General features: G+C 45.9%; 1 protein-coding gene across 1 annotated transcript in view; it reads right to left on the minus strand.

Annotated features, from left to right (window-relative positions):
• Positions 1-2,644: 2,644 nt before the first annotated feature.
• The window catches only part of FAM171A1 (family with sequence similarity 171 member A1), a 124,989-nt gene continuing 103,429 nt past the window's right edge, over positions 2,645-24,204 (minus strand). Inside the window, exons 6-8 of the mRNA XM_060162482.1 lie at positions 9,359-9,475; positions 6,149-6,263; positions 2,645-5,610 (exon numbers count right to left, since the gene is read on the minus strand). Coding sequence (XP_060018465.1) covers positions 3,903-5,610; positions 6,149-6,263; positions 9,359-9,475 — 1,940 coding nt within the window. The 3' untranslated portion in view covers positions 2,645-3,902. The remainder of the gene's footprint in view (positions 5,611-6,148; positions 6,264-9,358; positions 9,476-24,204) is intronic.

The raw sequence follows: 24,204 nt of genomic DNA on the forward strand, positions 1-24,204 counted from the left end.
TACAGTCTGAGAGCTGAAACAAGAAGGCAAAGCGTCGCCCAGTTCAGCCTGGGCTGGGAACATGCGTGTGGGGCAACTCAGATTTTTCATTGCTCTGTGCTTGTCTGCGAATGATCTCGAAAGCCCAGTGAGGGGTGACTTGGGGGTTACAAATAAATTTTAGCCAACAGGCAGATTCGTCAATATGGAATCCTCAAATGATGAGGATTAACTTATATTTGACTATGCTCCGAGGTTATTTAGAGCATATGTGCTACTGTGCATCTCTCCTAACTTTTGTGTGTGGTGATGTCACTTTAGTGGCTTGAAACTGGCCACATGGGAATATTTACACCGTGGATATGGACAAATGCTACAAATCAGAGCTTGCTTTGTTGATTGTACAGATTTAAGAAAGCGATGGAGAAAAGTTAATAGTGCAGATACACTTAGAACTGTATCATGTCTGGAGCCATTACACTGCCAGTAACACACACAAAAAATCGAGGAATTATTCTTACAGGTTCAAAAACTATTATGATCCAGCAAAGAAGTCACTCCATGATTGATCAGTGAGTGAAGTTCTGACATGTATCTTCGTTGTTTCAGTTACACTAATTAATCATTAATGTAAAAAAAAATCAACAAGTGTTTATGTCACAACTACATCCTTCTGTCAATTGCAACAGGTTGGCTCTGACTGAAATCAACGAATGCATTCTGTGAGAACGAATTATCAAATGGAATTGACAATTATGCATTTTATTATGATTTCTAATACAGTTTTAACTTAAATGCATTCATTTCCAGAGAGCTGGCCGTGTAAGTGACACACCACTGATTCTAGCTGAGTGACCTCGATTACTTAACCCCCAGCCTCCATGGAGTTAGGTGTAAAAAAAATAAAATAAACCTCACAAGATTTTGAGAATTGAATGCATTATTGTTTCCAACATAATGTTTCCAGGTAGAGACTCAACAAACGTCAGCCCCATCTCCTCACTCATCTCACCAGGGGTTCAGAAGCAGCATCTGAGGCATCCCTGTACACACTCACCTGTCTTCCCAGACCTGGCCGCAGAGAGCTGTTTGACTAAAGTCTCCTTAAGAGGCAGGTGAAAACTCACCACTAGGTGGCATAAGCAAGGTGCTTTTGAAGGCTTTAGTTCTTCACACAATATAATTGATTCGGAACACGGAACACTGCGATGAAAAGATAAATACAACGTTTAAAGTCCACACAGTTAGGGTGCCCTTTCCAGACAGCTCTAGTCTGGTGACCAATCTTGGCTCCCCGAGCAAAAACATTAGCCTCTGAACCTCCTTTTGGACAAGCGTAAAACGAGTGAGCTTCATCTTCGGCAGAACCCATTTCCCTTTGGCAAACCCACTGTCTTGTCTTTCTAGGGACATAGTGTCTCATGACCACTGCTGGCTGCTCTACACCTTCCATAATCCTGGTCGACCCAGGTATGTCCCACCTAATGAGAAGGAATCAGAAGAGCACCCCACCCCCACCCCCGTCTTCCTGCTCAATCTCCCATCATCAGTACTGACAGGTAACAGGTCACCTACAAGTCACACGTAACATGCATTGTAAACGAGGCTCTTCTGGAAACTAATGCTTTAAGGAGATTATGGCATTAGCAGCGCGGCAAAGTCAAAGGGGACCTTCTGGCATTCCCCCATCACCCAGGTCTGACCTGGGTATGCTGGGAGAGGCCGCCTACTTCTCCTTTGGAGAGTGACAAATGGTTCTTACCTGGAATTTTAGTGGCATCCGCCAGGGTTCACCTGCCACCTATTGGTGAGAATGTTCACTCCCAGTCACTCACTTGCTAAACCCCAGACTCCCATCCATTCATATGCTTCCACACTGTCAGGGACTCTCTCAACCATTTTAAAAGCAAAACACTAGACATCGGCATTTGAAAATTAAAATCGTAAAAATCAGCTTGACTCATTTTTCTGCCTGTGTGAAATTCATGAATAAGATTTTATAACGAAGCTAGCTAGCTTAATTTATTTCCACCAATCTGTGCTATATGCTGACGGCTCCGGTAATGATTTTGATTAACAGTTTCACACATCTGGGATGGTTCTGGTCATTTGAATGACATCTTTTTGAAGCTGGATCGACACTGAACATAAAAGAAAACATTCGTTTTTTGTAAAGTGCGGAAACACAATAAAATGTTACCTTGTATTCTTGAATGAAATTAAACAGCAAGGTGGACTTTTAGGATTTAACCATCATGTCAACTCCGAGGCATCTATGTGTTAGTCTTTTTTGTTTGTTTTTTTATCGGAGGATAGTTGATTTACAACGTTGTGTTAGTTCTCCTGTACAGCAAAGTGAATCGGTTATACGTACACATATATCCACTCTTTTTTAGATTCTTTTCCCATATAGGCCATTACAGCGTGTTGAGACGAGTTCCCTGTGCTATAGAGTAGGGCATTATTAGTTACCTATTTTATCTATAGCAGTGTGTATATGTCAATCCCAATCTCCCAATGTATCCCTCCCCCCACCACGTGTTAGCCTTTGAATATAAATCCAACAACTGGCCTTCCAGACTGCCAAGGGATGAAGAGAGCATTCTTAATGGCGACTCTAAAACCAATTATGGCTCAGAATGAATGAAAAGGACCACAAGACAGGTTTTTGTTTAAGAGTTTATTCTGAGTTTTCATTTTTGGATAACCAAGCAGCTCTTTAAGGAGAATGCACAGAAGAATCATTCTGGCACTTTTGGATAGTACATAAGATTTGTTTAATAGTCACATTCAGTCTTCTTGCTCAGCCCATACTCTGTGTTTGGTAAGCAAGCTCAGCCCATAGGATTCCAGAGTTGATACGTAACCATATATACAAACAGCCAATAAAACCATAATGGTGCCTAGTGGCCAAAAGGATGGCGGAGGGAAGGGGATCGCTAAAGTGTCCTCTAGGCTAGCTTAGCTAAACAGAATCCACGTCACACGTGAGAACGACAGAATACACTGAGCTGAAATGAGAATTCGGAGCACGAATGGGCACTTGGCGGCATGCAGTTGAAAGAAAAGGGGGATCGTTTCATAACTTTATAAAATCCAGGCAGTTCAATGAAAGAAGTTAAGAAAAACCAACGAAAAAAAAAGCCAAGTAAGGGACTGTCTGTTGTCACTGTAAAAAAGGCACTTGGAGTTAATGGGACCAGAAGTGAAGGACTGGCAGCTGATAAAAACTTCAGTACGATTTCATTAAGAGGCTTGGATGTTCAGAGGTGACACTCAGAAGTTCCTGAAAGGAGATACCGAAATAAACCACAGGCGAAAACGAAGGAATAGATTCCTTACAACCAAATTGTGTGTGTGTGTGTGTGTGTGTGTGTGTGTGTGTGTGTGTAACAAAAGCAAATCGGAAACGAAACCTAGCCAAAGCAACAATCTAAGCAAAGTAAGACCACGAAGCAGCGATGCATAGTTTTCCTTTGAGATAATGCATACCTCCAGACACTAAGTGCCAAGCTAATTTCTCAATAATAACTTCACAGGAGCATTATTGTGATAGAATTGATTCAAGCAATGCAAAGAGTTTCATCTGTTCCCAGAATCTGCGGGAGCACTGAGGTTATCATCAGAACTCAGCGACATCACGTGTGGTTTTTTGGTGTCCTCGGGGGTGGACACATCAAGTACGGGGAACGACGCGGACATTCTGACACTCCGTTCGGCCATCTCCCTGGAGGCGACGCATTCTTTCTTCTGAGTAAGAACTTTACTTGCAAACACTTTGACAGCAAACGGCAATTGCAGAAAAAAGTCCACTTCCCACTGTGGACGTGGTTCCACTTCCTCCGCAAACAGGTCAGCGCTTCCGTAAGAAAGAATTTTTGGCAACTGGATTCTAGTCCCCCTGTTGGGCGGCTCGGGGCCGCTCATTTGATGTTGAACGCCATCAGGGGTCGCTCCTCCCGTTTCTGCCACGGGCTCTTCTTGCCTTCGCCCTGGTCGTCGTCGTCGTCTTCGTCGTCCTCGTCCTCCTGAGCGGATCGCCTCTTGTCGGGACTGGCCGATGGCGCCGGGGGGACGTCCGAGGTTCGTTTCGTCGTCTCCTCCTGCAGGCTGGGCAGCTGGCCGCCGCTTCTCCGGCTGGAGCCGTCCAGCAGGCACCGCAGGGCACTGTCCTCGGGCGTCCCGACCGCGGTGCCGCCCTCGCTGCCGCTCTGGTCCATGTCGTCCAGGTACACGAGCTGCGTGTAGGCCGAGCTGTCCGCGGCCCGCGGCTCTTTCTGCGCATGCTCCTGGACCGGTGGGCGGTTCTGCGGCAGAGACAAGGGGTCTCCTCTTCCCTTTCGGGCAGATTTGGGTTCATTCATATCCACGCCAGAATCCAAACTGGCATCATTGCTTCCGTTCCTCCCAGCTCTTTGGAGATCAATGTAGGAATGTCTGACGTGTGCATTGGACCGGCCGTCCAGGGACACGAACCAGGCCCGAGGGTGGGGAAGGGGCTTCCCACCCCCAAGTTCCAACAGCGCCTTTTCGGTCAGTAGCTGGACCTCGCTGTTCATCTGAGCCAAGGCTGCGTCGTTCAGGGATGCCGGGATGGAGAGGGACTCGGACATGGATGCATTCTGTGGGGTCCACTCCCGGGTGCCCGCGTCCTGCAGGTGCTGCTGCGAGATAGCCTGGCAAGACAAGGGCTGGGCCTGGATCTGTGAGGAGGCGTGTGGGAAGATCCCCGCGTGAGGGCTGGAGAGCTCGGCCTGCAGTCTTTCGATCTCGAGCTGCTGGTCGGCTGGGACGACCAGGGGCTGGCCCACATACGAATGGTCCCCTGGGAGTTTCATGTAATGAGCCGGGATGACCAAGGCGGGTAATACCTTCCTGTAAACGCTGTCATTGACCTGGTCCACGGAACTACAGCAGATCAGCTGGCCGGGCCGCGGGAAAGAGGTAGGTCTCTCCAGGTGGTCTACTGATCGCGACATCATACATTCAGTAGGTCTGCGTTCCATCAGCTGGTCTTTCTCCGGAGATGAAGGCGCGGGGTACATGTGTTCCTGAATGGTGAGCTTACTTCCTGTGGAAATGTGGGTCACGGAGGCCTGCCCGTCTCTGTCTTGCTTTTCAAATAAAGGCTGCGAGAGCATGGCATTGTAATTCCTCCTGTAGTCACTGTTGCCGGGGGACTCATAGCCTTCCCTTTCCACAGACTTCCTGGCCTTTAAGGGGAACATCTCCACCGACTTACAGTAGTCTTTTCCCAACGTCCCACTCGGTGTCAGGTTGTCAAAGGAGATTTGGCTTTTATCCTCCTCCTTGTGAGACAGGAGTTCCTCCCGAGAGCTGAACTCCTGCGAGGTGCTGTAGGAGAGCTTCAGCATGGGCGTGTGCATGTCCACCTCCCCGCTGGAAGACATCATCTCTAAATGGACTCTGCTCATCAGCTCCTTTGAGCCCGGGGCGTCGGGGGGGCGGCCCTGGCTGGTGACGGAGAGCGGGCCAGGGAATTCTGATTCCCGCCGAGAAAACAGCAGGTTGATGTGTGACATGGAAGTTGACTGATCCCTTTTGGTACTCTCCAGGGTGGCAGGAAGTTGCAGTTTTCTATGGTGCTGGCGGGGTTTCAAGCACTTCCGCCTGCGATCAAAGATACAAACCCCAAGATTAAAGATTCTCAGAACAGTGAAGGTTCAAGTCGAAACCTAATTCTCAATTCCCACAGGAAGAAACAAGACAACACAATGAATTGGCAGCCAGAAGCCTTCTCACCCCGCACCCTCAGCCCTAGTTTGATTCTGAGGGTCGCAGATTTTACCCCAAGTACATCCAAGTTATCCATTCAAAAGCAGAGTCGACGATAAACCTTCTTGCAAGTCGATCAGATGAGGCATCAAAATAAGAACAGTTCTGCTGTGTCCTTGAGAATATCATCTCTTCATTACCATGTAGGACTATTCTGAACGAATCATGACAACTTATTTTTTTGTGACCGCCCTTTTAAGAAACATTTTACAGTGTGCCTCCCACTGTTTGCAACTTACGTGACAGATGTTCAGTTCTTAGGTACTTTTTCATGAGAAAAAAAGGACCTCGACTCAGAAAAGGACCTCGATATCAGTGCTTGCGCAAGAAATTCCAAATTAAAAAAGACAGTGCCTCAATGGTAAAACTTTACCTGCAATAATATAAAAGGAGACACAGCAAAACCAAAAGAATGAAAGCCATTCCTCCCAAGATGGCCAAAAGAAACACCGTGTGATACGTGGCGATGTCCTGTGTGACAACGGGACCTAAAAAGTCAGAAAAGGGCATTTGAGATTTGTGAAAACCTTTCAATAAAAAGAGGGGAGATGAACTGAGAGCGTGATGTCTTCCTTGCTCTTATTGGCTGGGGTGTGGAGCGGCAGGCGGATGCAGACACCCTTTAGATGGTGTGCCTGCAACATCACCGTCACTTCCCTCAGTGAAAAGGGATTAACCCAAACCATCACTAGAGCACTCTGAATACTCAAATTCTGTGTGCAGTGTCCAGGGTCCTTCCTTAGCATTGGGTACCATTTTCATCATTCTAAATATGTGATCTTCTAATAAAAGAAAACTAGAGGCACGATCATATAATGAGGGGGACTCATCCATTCAGAGACATGGCCTGAAGACCTGGGGATTTTATGATACTGCAGAAGAAAAAAAAAAAAAGTCATGAAATTTGATTCTCACTTTCCCTGGGCAATGATTACTGTGTAATCATTGGCCTAAACCCTTGGCCTAAATGAATCAGTTGAAATGTATGAAATAAATTTCTATGACTTAAAAAAAATAATCCACCGCTTATTACAGGGGTATCAAGGGTTTCTAAAATGCCTCCTGTTTTTAAAAAATAACCTCTTTCTCTCTAGTATCTGTTCAAAATGGCTAACCTGATGTGGCAACAGACCCTTCCAGAACTTACAGACAAGGTGATCAGAGGTAAACATATTTTCTTTTTAATCTACATTAAAATCCATTAGAATCCATTAAATTAAATTGGGATTTAATTTACATTAGAATCCCAAGAGGTAGTTTAACTTACTCCTTATGTTCAATAGTAGTAAGAATCTATCTTAATGTTGCTAACAATGGATTGACAGCAATAACGAAAACTTCCCCAAATTACAATATTGGGGCACCTATTGGTGTCCAGGTATCTTGGCAGTGCTCCAAAAGATGGGAAGGAAGGAATGTGGTTATATCGTACATTATATCAGAGGAGCACGGTTATGATTACTAAACACCATAAACACCCATTTCTTAATTGATTTTTTATATTCGAAGGGACAGATTTCTTCAAAAATCTCTTAAAAGCTAGATAAATCCAAGGAGACTTGTGGATTTTTGAAAATAGTGACATTACTTAAGTTCAAAAGATGACATCATTCTCTCCCAATTACAAATCATCTCAACGGGGTGAGGGTGAATATTTACAAAAGTTGGAAAAATTACTGACAACCATCTACCGCCTTAATTGTTCAGAGAAACTTTTTTTTTTTGGAAAAATTACTGACAACTACCTACCGCCTTAATTGTTCAGAGAAACTTTTTTTTTTTGGAAAAATTACTGACAACTACCTACCGCCTTAATTGTTCAGAGAAACTTTTTTTTTTCTTTTTTTTGACACAGAGACAACCCCACAGACATACGTAATGCCTTGGCAGGGGTCACCAAGAAATCTGGGGTACACATAAAAATCATTTCCAAATAACTGAAGCTTGGTCCTTTTAAGTACTTAAAATGCTATTATTTTAACTTCTGCCAGTGGAAATCTTGACAAACTTCACAGTCATACTTCATTTCCTTCTTAACCAGAGAATGAAAGAGAAAACTCTATTTTCTTGTTGGTTTTGGGCTCATGAAAGCACAGCATCACTGTAATTTGTTTTAATATAAGTGACGGCTGTGTGGTTACCAATATACACATTCCTACGTTAAATGCCGTCAGGGCTGTACTATGTGTGCTTTTTATGGCTTTTTGTCTCTTCCTTCACTGCTCTCAGGAAGCTTGGGTCGACCTACATCTAGCAGTTCTTCTTCCCCTCTTTACAAAAGTATCTATTAATCTGTCGCATGATAGGAACACCGATCGCCATGGTTCTTTGAAATAGATCTAAAATAAAAGTTAACTTTAATGCACGGGCTTTGTGGTCTCTACTTTGGTACTTAAGGACTTCTTTTTCTTTCTTACCTTACTCATAATCATATTCTAGATATTTCAGATTTGGAGACTGAGGCATTTCTGTAGCTGGTTCATGCCTACGTGGCTACAAGAACCATACGGTAAAGGGAAACGCATAGTCTTATAACCCAGATGTGAAGTGTACATTTTCCCAGGATTGGACTATCAAGTAAATGTAACTGACTTTTCAACACCCATCTAGGGTTGGCCTCCATCAAATTAGTTACTTTGGGAGTCTAAGTGTTCATCCCAGTGATGATTCCATTGGTAAAGTATTTTGGACTCCCATTTTGAAACTGCCTTCATGGTTAATTGACGAGACAACTTTTAATCACAGCACATTTTGACCTAGCTCAATTACCGACTTTATTCACCAGCCTTGGAGGTGGGTGACTTTTAGATGTGTCTAAGAAAAATCAAAGGGACCCTCTGGGCAAAAAGATTGGCCACCTATGAAGAGTTTCTCTAATGATGACAGTCCAGGGGGAAAAGGTTCTAAAGGCATTTTGAGTACTGGAAGACATCCACTGGAAAGACTTCTCCTAAGGTGACTATTTTGAAAAAAGCAATTCTAGAATACTCCTAGGGATAAATCAGCATGGTTCGGTTAAAAAAAAACCCAAACTTTTAGTCAAAATATTTGTGAAATTAAACTTCAGTGAAAAACATGAGTTAATTCATGTATCCTAAGTGGAGATGAATATTCTTTTAGATATAAAACAACAGGCTTCCTTTTAAGCCTTTCAGAAATGCCCGATCAAGGATTTTGCCCCAAGAAGCCTCCAATGGTGACTTTCTGCTGGTCCCTCTAGTGATTGCCTTATACTACGTGTTCTCTTGCACCAGGCCACAGCTGTTTCAGAAATTAGGGAGGAGGTCTGACCCGCCTCTGTGGGCTTTAGATTAAGAATTCCCTACAGCAGCTGTCTGAGCAAAACAGAGATTCGAGACAAGGCTATTTTCTATGCATGATTCTTATCCTGGATGGGAGAGTTCCAACCAGAACTCCCCCAACCCCCAGGAAACACCTTTGACTCCTCATTTGCTTTTTCACACTTTCAACCATATTTAAGGAAGATCTGATCTCCCTGCTGACGTCGCTTTCAAAAGCACACTTAGCCTGAACCCTCAAAGGAAGCGGTTCCCATCACTGCAGATTTCGGGGGTCCTGTTACCTGGGTTGGGAGGAGACATGGCTGCCACCCAGTACCCCAACTGAGGGGCGATGTATGTCCACGTCAGCTGGCTGCCTTCCTGGTGCACGAGGCCGAGACCACTCTTCAGCCACGTTCCTGTGGGAGGCAGAAAAAAACTTCAGCCACACGCACGCTAAACTCCTATTTAAGGCTTAAGCTCATTGTACAAGTCACCTTCGGTGTCGTGTTTAGAACCCATCAGAGAGCCAAAAGGGTCCAGCTCTCACGGAGGGACTGCATTTCGCTTTCAGGAAAGAGTCGCACTTGTTTTTCTTCCTGATTAAATGACTTTCAGCCACTTTATCACACGTCCCTGCTTCCAAACGCAGATACTTTTAGCAGAAGCTTTTGGAGTTTACTCCTCCACCATCATGTCCCATCTCCTCCGGAAGCCTTAGGGGTTTAGAAGCAGAATAAAGGTAGCATGAAAAGGGCTGGTGGGACGGGAACGAAGAGGGGAAACTCCAGCTCTGTTTATAGTCTTCATCCTCAAGCAAATAAACGGATTTCCTCTCTGGAATCGCAGACCTGTGACATCAGAGTTGCTTGGGGAAGTTTTTTTTTTTTTTTTTAACATCTTTATTGGAGTATAATTGCTTTACAATGGTGTGTTAGTTTCTGCCTTATAACAAAGTGAATCAGCTGTACGTATACATATATCCCCATATCCCTCCCTCTTGCGTCTCCCTCCCACCCTCCTTATCCCACCCCTCTAGGTGGACACAAAGCACCGAGCTGATCTCCCTGTGCTATGCGGCTGCTTCCCACTACCTATTTTACGTTTGGTAGTGTATATATGTCCATGCCACTCTCTCACTTCGTCCCAGCTTACCCTTCCCCTTCCCCGTGGCCTCAAGTCCATTCTCTACGTCTGCGTCTTTATTCCTGTCCTGCCCCTAGGTACTTCAGAACCTTTTCTTTTTTAGATTCCATATATGCTTCGGGAAGTTTAAAAAAAGTATATCGATTCCTTGGTCCTATCTTTGCAAATTCCAACCCATAACACTGGCTTAGGCGAGTATTTTAAGAAGCTTCTAGTTGGTTCTGATGCTGGGAGACATGGAGTACGTCCAGGTCAGGGTTGTCTTCAGTCACTACTGTGAGATACTAGTTAGGGCTGTCTTCAGTCACTACTGTCACTAGTATCTCACAGTAGTGAGCACCTCTGTGTGCTGGCCCGTCGCAGCAATGTGCTTCCTATACAAGCTATCTACGGTTCTCACAGCGACCCTACAGAGGAGGACTTATTTTCCCCTTTTAGACACTGGACACTGGTGAGACACGGAACTCTTCCGAGGCCTCCCAGGGGTAGAGGGCAGAGCAGGGGCAGACTAGGTCTCTCTGTGTGTCTGGCCTCAAGGCCGGTGCTATTTCTTCCACTCTGCCCTGCCGCATCTCCTACGAAACCTGCCAGCGTTTGAGAACTTTTTCACTTTGTAAGGTTTCCAGGAGCCCGTCGCCCAAGGCTGCCTGGCTGTCACCTGTCTCACCTGCAGAGAACCTTGCTTTGAGAGCCGGGGAGCAAGAGAGGTTGCTGGCTAGGTCCCCACCAGCCCGGAGACACGGGTCTCTCACACGGGGTCCCTCCTATGATCACCCACCCCCTGAAATGGCTGCATGTGGAATCCTGTCCCCTGCGGGACTAAACGCGCCAGCCGCGCACCAAATAGTCCACCTCCCCGTCTCCAAATCCCTGCCTTTCCTAGGTATACACGTCACTGACGTGGCAAGAGCAGTTTTCTTTCCCTCCTGAGAAAAGAAGCAACACCTGGCAGACTTCTAGGGCCTATCAGTTGCCATAGCAACATTCAGATGTAGGGGGTGGAAAGGTGCCCCAGCAACGCCTCCCACAGCCCTCCTCCCCTCCGCGTCCTCCTCCTCCATCTCCTCCCCCTCTTCCTCCTCCATCTCCTCCCCTCCCCCTCCTCCCCCTCCTCCTCCTCCTCCTCCTCGAAGACAGAAGGTGAACAAAGAAGGAAGATGGGAAGAGGCCAGGCGTCAGCGGGTGCCCTGCGTAGTCTGACTGCCCCCTGCAACAGGCTGAATCATGGCCCCGGAGGATTTCAAGTCAAGTGAGACGAGAATATACGCTGGAAGGTTTCCAAAGTGAGGATGAGGATGCTCACTTCAGATTCACGTGCTGAAGAGCATCAACCCAGAGGTGGTCCAGCCACTCCGAGCATCACTCACTCCACAGGGCTGCTGAGAACATGGAAACGGGGAGCATGTGACACAGGCGGCTAACGTGGTTCTGCGTCGGGTCAAAAAGCTCGCCTGAAGGCAGAGGCGGATGGTTTGCCACCACTTCCGGTTTTCCCCTCGGGGACCCCATGCTGTTTAGCTCATGACTCACACACCCGACCCCACTCCCACACGCGCTCCCACAGGAGTGGCCCTGCCAGGATCTCCTATCAGCCAGGAAGCCGCCTGCACTCTTTGGTTTGCAGTTTCCCTCTTGAGGAACTGCTCTTCAAGTGGAGCGGATTAGGTTAGGCTAAAGGCGACCAGAAGAAAACAGCGGGAGACTCAGAGCCCTGGGCGCTCACTCAAGGGCGAGCCACCTACCTGGATGGCTAAGTCGCCTTGTCTTTCCACGACACAGGCAACTGGAAACGGGCTTTTTCTTTTTTTTTTTAACCTGTACGCGGGCCTCTCACTGTTGTGGCCTCTCCCGTTGCGGAGCACAGGCTCCGGACGCGCAGGCTCCGGACGCGCAGGCTCAGCGGCCATGGCTCACGGGCCCAGCCGCTCCGCGGCATGTGGGATCTTCCGAGACCGGGGCACGAACCTGTGTCCTCTGCATCAGCAGGCGGACTCTCAACCACTGCGCCACCAGGGAAGCCCTGGAAACGGGCTTTTAAAACACCTCCCAGTTACACTGGGAACAAGCCTAAAGGGTGGACGGACACACACACCCCGCACCCAGCTAACAGGCCCGCAAGTCCAGCCTGTGATGCTTGTGGGAGCCAGAAGAGCCAGGGAAAGGCGCAGTACAAGCTGCTTTGGGAGCTCAGAACGAGTGCCTCTTGCGGTGGGCAGAGAAGGCTGGGACAAGCTGGGCTCCGGGGAACAGGCAGGACTGTCACCGGGGTGGAGGGTGGCCAGGAGCAGAGAGAAAAAAGAGGGAATAGCATGCACAGAGGCACGGTAAGTTACTGGCCCGGGGAACGGGAGGGACGGAGACTGGGGAGGGCTGGGCAGGGCTTCCGGCGCCATTAGCAATGGAAGGCCACCCGCCCCCACCCCCAGTTCTTCCCAGGTTGGGCCTCACAACACACACTTTTACCAGAGTCTGTGACTTTGCCCTCAACTGTTATTCCAACCTCACATGCTTTCCTCTCTTCCAAAAATCTACCCACCCTTCAAGATTCAAGTCACATCCTGTGTCCATCCTGAGTCCCTCCTGCGCGCAGGGACCTTCCAGGTCTCGGCGACCCCAGGGCACGTGTCACTACATCACCCGTTTTCCAAAGCATACCTCGCCGAAGTTGCTAACCCTCATCCTATGTTCCCTTTGTCTTCTCAACACCCAGAAACATCCGTGGCGTGGGAACGTGACAGTACTTGAGGGTGAAAGCCAGACGTGCAAACTCCCCATTTCCCCTCAAATAATATCAGATGACCTCCTGTGCAAAGGTGGGTGTGGCTGGCAGGAAATGCAGTTAAGCTTGGGATTCTACTCTTTCAGACCAGAGGGAACAAAGCCAGCTGGGAAAGAGGCATCTATTTCAGCCTAAGTTTTCTGTGAAACATACATGTGTACAATGAATAAAGGGCAGCGCTGTCTTGGGATTCAGCAATCACGTTGTTATTGGCAAAAGCCATTTCCAAGCTTTCTGTGTAGGAAATTAGCTACAGGGAACACAAGAATTAATGAATTGTGTACTAGAAACATATGCTTCTCATTACTGAAATCCTGATGCTGTGGTGTGAGGCTGTTTTCCCACCTGAGGAACCTCCGCACTCTTAAGAGATTCTTGTGCTCATGGCTGGAGAGCCAGCGCCGGGAATGGTCACTGGTGACCGGACAGCCGGACAAACAGACCTCTGGAGAGTCTCTTTTGTTGAGCAGGTTATATGACCGCCAGACCCGCGGACAGGGTACCAGGAGCGGGTCCCTTCCATCTCTGTGGGAGCCTTGGCGCTGGTCAGACAGATCACGAGAAGACCCGGGTTGCTCCTGCTTAGAAAATTCCAAGTGCAAGGCCACTGGCTTGTTCCCCTCCCTCCCGGGTGGGGCCACCCTCTGAACACCCCTTGGTCATCACAGCTGCTGGTAGGGCTGCCAGGGTCAATAAGCTTGTCTCCCCTGTGGTCCGGACATTAGGGCAGCTGCTGAGGTCATAACAGCATAACGGGGCTTCCTGACGACTCCCCCGGGCTCTTCGCAAGCGGGCCGTCCAGGCAGGTCTCAAGGTGGGTCACCTGGTGAAGGTGTGCAGGTAGGAGGAGGGTGCCATGCTTCCTTGTGCTCCACAACGCCAGCCCAGCCAGGCTGCCACCTTCATTAACGGCGGCCACTGCCCAGGGAGGGTGGCTGGCTGTAAAGCGGGTGTACCAGGAGCAGGCGGGCTGGCGGCCGTGTGCGTCTCTGTGCTGATGGAGCCCCATGCTGCGTCCATTACTGGGACTCTTATGTGTGTGAAGGTAGGAGAGCGATCCCTCTAGCATCACCGAGGGATGAATTCCGCAGTACTGAAATTTCTAGATCATCAGCTTTCAAAGCATTTGAACTCTTTCTCTTTAATGGAACCTTTATATTAAGAAATTAATATATAAAACAGATAAAAGACAAGCTTCTCGGGACTTCCCTGGTGGTGCAGTGGTTGGGAATCCGCCTGCCAATGCAGGGGACAGGGGTTCGAGCCCTGATCCAGGAAGATCCCACATGCTACGGAGCAACTAAGCCCGTGAGCCACAACTACTGAGCCTGCGCTCTAGAGCCCATGCTCCGCAACAAGAGAAGCCACCGCAATGAGAAACCCGCGCACCGCAACGAGGAGTCCCCTGCTGGCTGCAACTAGAGAAAGCCCGCACGCAGCAATGAAGACCCAATACAGCCAAAAATAAACAAATAAATTTATTTTTTTAAAATTAAAAAAAAAAAAGACAAGCTTCTCTGCAAACAAGGGACGAGAACCGCCCCCCCCCCCCCGGGCACAACCCCCAAGACATCTCCTGAACACGGTTTGGAAGCTATTCTTCTACAGAACTTGGGTCTTATTTGCCAAAGTTTGAAAAGGCAATTTTCTGTAATTCTAAAAAGTATCATTTACTCCTGCCTTATAAAGTTGAATATAATTTTGATGTTTTTCATGATAATACAGGGTCATGATTATGATCAACTGATGCTGGTCCTAAAATACTGATGTGATTAGGTCCCTACTGAGGAACGAAGTTGTTTGCTCTTATGCTAAATACTCCCACCCACAAATGTGTTTTCCTCGCTCCTCTCCCCTCCCCTCCCCCACCCTTCCTACACACTGTTATCAGCGGTTCTGTTATCAGTTATCAGCTCTGCTTCCTCACCACCAATGACCCCCAACTCCCCACCAGGGGTACCTACTACTGGGGACTAGATAACCCACCTGCAAAGACTGCATCTAGAATAAACTCCACAGGCAGCCACATGAGAGACAAATCCAGACATGGAACAGAGATATGCTAAATCCAAGTTTCTTCAACACACATCCTCAGATAGGTTTTCTTTTTTTCTTTTCTTTTTTTTTTTTTTTTTGCGGTACGCGGGCCTCTCTTGTGGCCTCTCCCGTTGCGGAGCACAGGCTCAGCGGCCATGGCTCACGGGCCCAGCCGCTCCACGGCATGTGGGATCTTCCCGGACCAGGGCACGAACCTGTGTCCCCTGCATCGGCAGGCGGACTCTCAACCACTGTGCCACCAGAGAAGCCCTCCTCAGATAGGTTTTTGTCTGAATTCTTATTCTCTAGAGTGAAACCCTGCACAATGGAAAGATTTTTCAAGGAGAAATACTTTGTTGAAAAACCGTCCTCATCTTTTTTTTTAATTATTATTTTTTTAAAGATTTGTTTATTACTCATTTATTTTATTTACTTTTGGCTGTCTTGGGTCTTAGTTGCAGCACGCGAGATCTTTGTTGAGGCATGCAGGATCTTTTGCTGTGGCGCAGGATTCTCTGTAGTTGTGGCGTACAGGTTTTCTCTTCTCTAGCTGTGGTGCGCAGGCTCCAAGGCGCGTGGGCTCTGTAGTTTGCGGCACGTAGGCTCTCTAGTTGAGGCTCTTGAGCTTAGTAGTTGTGGCACGTGGGCTTAGTTGCCGCACGGCATGTGGGATCTTAGTTCCCTAACCAGGGATCGAACCCGCGTCCCCTGCATTGTAAGGCGGATTCTCTACCACTGGACCAGCAGGGAAGCCCCTGTCCTCATCTTTTGAAAGCGTGTTAGTTATGTATTCTGCTGGCAAGGTTCGTTGTGTGTATAAGGCACCACAAGATTTTAACTTGGAAGCTACATTTAACTGCAATGAGTATTACACACAATAATTGACAGGCTGAAAAAGACACGCCTTACGCTTGCCTGTAAGATCTGATGGAGTCTCTTAGCGATCACCAAGGGTGCCGTTTTCTTGCTTGGTTACCAAGCAGGAATGAAAGCAGCTTTTATTTGCAAAATATAAAGAACACTGAGTTCAAAATTTAAACAAATGTCTATTGAAAGGGAAAAGAACTCTAAAATATGAAAAAGGGCCAAAAATATAATGTCTAATTAGAATACAACTGATACGGATCAGATTTGCCTTGCTTTTTCTGCCTGGCTCACTTATTCTGCCCAGAAGCCCCTATTTTATCAGCTGCACGAGCTCATCTCAGCATCTGGTAACAAGCAGAAAAACCCTGTTAGGATGAGCACTACTGATTTTGAAAAGGAAACTATAAGTGAAAACCTGCCCTTTTAACAGATTACACATTGAAGCTGGCATCTTGCACCTTCGCCAATATACAGAGAAAGAAGTCATTGCTCTTATACCGGGACTTGGGACCATGTCACACCTCAGGACACCGGGCAGATAAAAGTCCAGTACGATCAAGGGCCAAATGAGTGCATAGACGACTTGCCTGGCCTAAGATAACCCCGCATGTGAATCCCAGCTTTGCCACTTTCCAGCTGTGTGACCCAAGGACACGCAGAGGATGGCCCAGCTGGGGGATGGCTGCTTCACACTTCCTTTGTCACATAAATACATGGTCTCATAATTTAAGCACTTGTAGTTGGGGATTCTGCTACCCTGTGCAGCTAACATATCCTAACTGATGTATTTTTCCTGAAAGAGGCTGCAGTGAGTTCTACTAGGCCTGTACGCTGAGACATGAAGAAATGCCACAGCCACGCAGAAAACCCATCTCAAGAAAGTTCTATCAATTAAAAGGTGAATATTCACTCTGTGAAATAGAGCCATTTCTCTTCCTACGACTTAATGGTTCACTGTGAACTACTTGGGAACGTTTATGGCGAGAGGTGAGACATATATGCATGACACACGCGTGAATTTGGACAGTAGGAACCTCTGCTGTCCTGCCCTTCAGCTGTTGGTTTTGGCCAATGACTGTCTCCTCGCTTGGGCTGTGGTGACTCTTGCTGAATGATCAGGATGGCGGGGGCATTAGTTCATTTGAGGGCAGTCCTCTTAAGGGGTATGTACCGCTCAGATCCACAGCGAACAGTTATTACTATTATTGCTACTTATAATCATAGGGGTTCCCCAGCTTCCGGAATATGCTGGATTTCTCTAGAAACCAGCACAGACTTATTTCCCAGGATTACCATCTGCATTATCTTAAGCTATAACCTCTACTATATTTTTCTACCAGATGTACGATTAGCAGTGTCAAGGTCTGAGCCTCTTTTATCACATGCTTTAACAAAACTTTAGTGGGACGAGATCACCCAGAAAAGTCCATCCGCCCTTAAGTCACATTAATCAGTAGAGCAGAAACAGCGACAGTGTCAATTTTTATGACATTGTGGAGTAGCCTTCTTTTTTTCCCAAATTAAAGTCTATGCCTTTGAATAGTTATGTTCCCTTTTTTGGAATTATTTTTTCATGAAGTCTGTGAGGAGGATACATTCCTTGTTAATTACACTGCAAAGTGTTTACCTGGTGGTCAATTACCTAACCATGCTTGTTAAAAGCAATGGAACTGAAGAGTGAAAGTCCTGTACAGATGGTTGCATTCCTGTAGCTTCCGGCAAGTAATTTCAGGACCCTTTTAAACAAGAATAAAATTAAGGGCAACACACTACAACCAATGACCTTCTGTTCAAAGCATAAAATCACAGATATAATCAATTATTAGAAATTAAAACAAGAAATGCATCTGTATGCAGCTACAACATGTTCCCTGGGTATTTTTAGGGTAAATTTTGAGGAATGGATTCTTAAAAATAAATTTAATCGAAGTGACTGATTTTTTTTTTCCCCTTTCAGCTTTAGCTGAGCGATCACAAGACTTACTGAAACAAATTTTAGGAGAGAGCAGTAATGGGAAACCATAACACTTCTGGCAGAGCTAGAGAAAGCGTATGCCTTAAATAGGTGGCCAGAAGTATCAGCATGCATAATAGCATTAATAAAATTTAATGAGAGAATTTTGAATTTACGATAGGTATGTATAAATTTCCAGAAAGCAGCATCGGAGTACTGGCTAATTAAGCCCATATGGAGAGAAATTTTGTTCATTACCCACTAAATCCAACATCCATCTTGCAATTACATGTCAGATGGGACTGGGTGGGGGACCCAGACCAGGACTCTGGGAGGCACAGCCACAAATCCCCAGCGTTTAGAAAACTCGCTCAAAACGAAGGGTGGCAGAACAGAGAAGGCGACAAACATCTGGACAGATGCGGTAAGATGCTCTCAACCAGTGCTTGTTCAAGAGCTTGTTCCAGTGGAGATCTTGTTAGAATGCACATTCTGATCCAGTGGGTCTGGAGAAAAGCATGAGATCCTGCAGTTCGAACAATCTCCCCGTCCACAGACCACTCTTTGAGTAGCAAAGCTCTAGACGGTTTGCACTTTTGTGGCGTGTGGCAACCCTTTCAGAAAACCCTAAGACCATTTCCCACAATGTTTCCGGGGTACACCAACGGGGTGGCCAGTACTTGAAGCAACTTCAGAAATATTTCTAATATATTCCAGAAATAATCTAGTCACTTGTCAGATTACCGACGGGGAGCTGACAAACACTTACTTATCTGAGTTTGTTCCAGATGCTTGAAGGGGCAGTGCCTCTCAGTGAACTGGCTGCTGTGGTTGTGGACAAATTGGTTCCAATCTTAAGACCTTTGCGTTGACCATTTTTTTTCTGCCCAGAATGTGCTGCCCCCCAAGACATTCCCATGTTAGACTCAGAGGTATCTTTGGGATCTCAGCTCAAATATCACTTCTCCATAGGCTCTGACCAGTCAACCATTCTCCCCGTCATCACCCTGCTTACCTGTCTTACAGCACTCATGCCAATGAAGTAATAAACTGGTGCATTGTCTGTCTCCTCCATTTGGAACAAAGACTTCATAACTACAGGGACCTTCCCTGGCTTGTTTTGTAATTGCTTCATCCCAAGAGCCTAGGACAGAGTAGAACCTGGCACAAAGAAGATGATTACTATCTATCTGCTGTAATGAACGAATTGTTCAACTTTTAAAAAGAGAAGCCAATCCCTGGTGGCGCAGTGGTTGAGAGTCCGCCTGCCGATGCGGGGGACGCGGGTTCGCGCCCCGGTCCGGGAAGATCCCACACGCCGCAGAGCGGCTGGGCCCGTGAGCCATGGCCGCTGAGCCCGCGCGTCCGGAGCCTGTGCTCCGCAACGGGAGAGGCCACGGCGGTGAGAGGCCCGCGTACCGCAAAACAAAAAAAAAAAAGAGAGAAGCCAAGAACAGAATTCCTCAGGAAATCTTTCAATATTTAAATGTTGACAGTAAATTAAAACACAACAAACAAATAAATGCCCCTAAATCGACTGTATGGGCCAAACAAAACATCTGGGAATGGACTGTTGTTTTGTAAACCCAGATCCAGTCCATCATTCTATTAAGCCACATTAAGTCTTGGCATAGAAGCAGGAATGCACCAAAATCGGAGATTCTAGAACAGGAAGAGGATTTGAAGTCTGAAGGAAACCATGTTTTGTGTCTCCCCTTCTCCCTTCCCAGCATACTGTACATGTGTGCCAGGTACTTCCCTGTGCTGAATTTCGGCTTCTTTCTGATTAAGAAAGAATGTAGTCCCCCAACCTCTAGGGCTGCTTTGAGCACAGTGATGAAAAATGTTGGTTTATGGTCACACCTGTTTTGCTAATGAATAAGCTCAGCTGAGAATGGGTAGAGAAAAAAATGCTTTCCCCAAACGGTCCTACGTTTCTTCTCCTTCAACATAGGCGTATTTCAAACTGCCCACCATGTGAAATGGCGGGGCTGCCGTGTACAACTCCACGGCGGGTCATAATGAGAGCCAGCAAGCACGCTTCTGCAGAAACCTCTCACGCAGCACATTCTATGTGGGCTGGGTTGGTTCGATGTGTGTGTTCTGTGTATGCATGTGCATGTGTGTTTATGCAAATAATTTTAAAGGGATGATTCAAGAGAAGGGGTAAAAAGAACCACGATATTAAGAACCTAATACATGCCTGGCAACGCGCTAGGTGCTTTACGTACATTATCTCAAGTCAAATTAAAAGGCAACACCTATTCTGAACTTCGAGTCATTTAGAAATAGGGAGACAGCAATGACATTCAAAATATGGGACAACTAGTAGAACAAGAGTACCAACCAATTAGACTGGATGTCCAGGCATACCAGCTACAAAGCAGCCTTCGCTGAGACTGGAAATTCCATTTAAAGACACTAAGACTTCACTGTACTTGTCTGTCCTCCTTATAACACGCTTTACCCAAAATGCACAAACTACATATGGGCTGAATAAGGGCAGTGATGATTATAATAATGGCTAACATTTAGAGAGCACTTTCCCCAGTGCCAGGCACCACTGTAAGGGCTCTCCATTCTCGACAGTTCTATGAGATGGGGATGATAGCTATTATTATGCCCATTTTATAGATGAGAAAACTGAGGCCCTGAGAGGCTAAAGGGCTTGCTCAAGATCCAGAGGAGCCATTGTTCATGTCCAAGCTGTCTCAATCGCTGGGCTACAGGCTACCTGTGTTCTATACACTCCTGCCAAATGCTGTACAACCAGTTCAATATTCAAATCAAAGATAATTTTACCTTTTAATTACCCATGCCAGTGGAGATCACTGAAAACAGGAGACATTTATAAAATATTTGGTTTTAAAATAAATGATGTGGCAGCTTTGCCTTCCTAGTTATTTTTCACCCAGGCTGATCTTAGAACGAGCATGTTAGATGCAGCGCTTAAAATCCAGGCCACGTGGTAGCAAAGCAAGGCAGCTCTGAGGCTTCCAGGTGGTGGGCAAGTCACTGGAGGGTACACACTTGCCACAGATAATCCACAAAGTGAATATTCCGTAAGTGGTAATTAAGGGCTGACTATAACATGAGACATTTTCTTTTAGGAGGAACATGGATCTATACACTCTAAGGCCGCAAAGCGGGCGACCATCATTTGTTACGCTTTCCAAAAACTGTTTCTGTGCAACTCAAGCATGGGAAGTTCTCATTCTATATAAAAGGATCCTTTAGAAAAATTAAGTCTCTAAGAATAGGTTTCAAAACAAAAGCGGCCCTGAACCATGGCTACAATATACCTAATGTGATGGTGTTGTTTTCTAAAAATTCTCTTTTTTGTTGCTGTTGGGGCGTATGGCTACAAACACAAAAGGCTTAACAATTTTTAGGAATGGACTGGTGTTAGACAGTGTTTTTTGAGTTGCTAGGCAACATCAGAAAACAAATGTCCATGTTCTGAGATCATTCTGCACTCGGTCTCCCCACGGACAGCCCACATGTTCCGTGGCCGGACTCCGTTCCACTTGGTCAGCAGGGGTGGAATATCCGAACTGTGATGCTGATGGTCCAGAGTGGTCAAAAGACACCAATCTGTGTCTGAAAAACAGATCACAGTTTGTTGGCCACCTGGCAGTCAAGATCTGTGGCCAAAGTTTTCGCCGGACCGGTATCGTTTATCCAAATTAAGTCCTACACCTTCAGGGTTCTTTTTGATTTGTTACATCTCTTCAGTCAGCTTTCTTTGCAGGTACATTAGCTTTTTCTCCCCTCCTATATCTAAAGGAAGCCCAATTCACTTTTATGGGCAATTTTAACATCTGGGAACATAGAGACTCTTCCTGAGAATTCTTTCTTTGTTTCTAACAAATCACCTTCATCCTCAGAAGACCCATTTCAGATCATCTTTCTCAAGGATATACTGACATTGTACTTTGACAGGTAAGTCTGCTTCCTTCTTTGTTTGATTCCATTAACTATTGAGTCTGTTCTTTTTGAAAAAAAAATTATAAAGATGATACACATGGTTCTACAATTAACATCACACATGTAAATACATACTGAACTGTTAGAAACATGAACTCCCTTCTTTTGTTCTAACTTTTGCCCACCCGATGCACTACAGTTCATTCTTGTAATTCAATCACTACACCTCTGCATGGCAATATGTCACCTCCTATGTAAGACGCATGGCTCATGAGAGAGAAAAAGACACACCAGTAATACTATTTTCATTTTCTTAAAGTGACAAACAGAATTTAGTGCTTTAAGAACTCCCATCCCTTTCTCCCCCCGAAAAACAATGAAATGGAACAAAATCTTAGATCTGTATTTTAAATCAAGCTCCACCTTCAAGGGCAGGCTGGCCATGACTTACCTAAAAGGACTAGTTCAGTGAGCACAGCATCAGCAGTAATGCTCATCACCTACGCAGAGATGAATCCACTACAGGCCAATTATGAGCGGGTATTGCTGAGGGCCCGATACGTGTGCACCATACGTGATAAGAAGCTGGTTCAGTAACCACCATTTCTATAGCAACGCACACCACTCTGCAGGCTGCATTCTGGGAAGGCAGTTAAAACTGGATCCTGCAATGTAGCTTCGCTTGGAATCTGCTTTTATTTCTGTCACCTCATTAGAATGAGAGTCTTCAAGCCACATAACTTATTGTGAAACAGCAGAAACTTATTGCATAGAGGATCTTAAATCGTGATTTCTCTGCCACTCAAGGTCAGTCAGTCACTTTCAATTCAAACCACTGACCTGGTTTGTTTATTCATAAGTGACCATTCCCCAGGGCACCACCCAGGACATGGACAGCCATCTGTTGTCCCAGTTACAGGCTGAAGAGAGTAAATGCCTGTGAAGCTGAGCTGACACGCCATCTCGTACTGTCCAGAAAGCCTCAGCTAAGGTGCATTCACCATGACCCACAAAACTGCACCTGCCAGACTAGGGGAGGAGAGCTGCTTCTTTCAAAGGTTAAACTGGCCCCTGAACGTGACCGATAAGGTCACTTTATCCCACCCCCTCAGACACGCCTGGACACCCAGGCCCCAGGCACTGGCACTGTACAACTTTTCAAAAGAGACAGCACCTTTAGAAGATCTAAGTTAAAAAATCTGGTAATTCCTCAAAGGAAAAGACTTACACTCACTAAGCAGAGGCCTCCCTCGCACCATAAATCCAGTGGCATTTTAACACGGTAGCGTCAGCAAAATCAGCATTGCCCATAAATGTAGCAAAAGTTTCGATTCTAATACGTGCAAGTCAGGCTTCTTAAAAAAATCATTTTTCTGAGAGTGCATACCATAATCAGCCAGTTCATACCGCTGTAACACACGAAACAAAATCCAACTTTACTTACGTTCTAGGAGACTGTTAATCTATTAGGTCACCCGCGGATGAACACGTGGGTTAAAATATAGAGATGCTCATTATTATAATGGGAAATTCTTTGCCTGTTCCCCCCACCCCCCCCCAAAAAAAGACAACTGTGGCCGTTAAAAAAAAAAAGAAAAAGAAAACTGTGATAAATGATAGCACCAAATACTGATCCTCTCTAATGGTGCTGGAGAGGGTGTGGAGAAAAGGGAACCCTCCTGCACTGCTGGTGGGAATATAAATTGATACAGCCACTATGGAGAACAGTATGGAGGGTCCTCAAAAAACTAAATATAGATAGAGTTGCCATATGACCCAGCAATCCCACTCCTGGGCATATATCCTGAGAAAACTGTAATTCAGAAAGATACATGCACCCTATGTTCACTGCAGCACTATTCACAATAGCCAAGACATGGGAACAACCTAAATGTCCATCAACAGAGGGATGGATAAAGAAGATGTAGTGTGTGTGTATTTATATATATATATATATATATGTATGTATGTATATATATACACATATATGCGCGTGTGTATATATATACATACATACATATATACACACATACATACATATATACACACACACAATGGACTATTACTCAGCCATAAAAAAGGAATGAAATAACGCCATTTGCGGCAACATGGATGGACCCAGAGATTATCATACTAAGTGAAGAAAGCCAAACAGAGAAAGACAAATACCATATGATATCACAGATATGTGAAATCTAAAAAGAAAAAAGAAAAGAAGTACCTCTACATTTCTCTCATGAGTAAACTTTCAGTTATCCAGCAGTCAGGAATGAAAGTATTTGAGTTAGCATTAAAATGTGGATTTATTTTTCAAATAGAAGTCCCATGGAACTTAAAAAGAATTTCATTTTTCTTTAAGAGTTTGAAATCGTGCCCTATAACCAAGGTGTTATCACTGAGCATCAGCTGTCCCTCGGGGCCAAATGCTGGAAGGCTGC

Source organism: Lagenorhynchus albirostris, chromosome 1, assembly GCF_949774975.1.
Source record: "Lagenorhynchus albirostris chromosome 1, mLagAlb1.1, whole genome shotgun sequence".
Lineage (NCBI taxonomy): Eukaryota > Metazoa > Chordata > Mammalia > Artiodactyla > Delphinidae > Lagenorhynchus > Lagenorhynchus albirostris.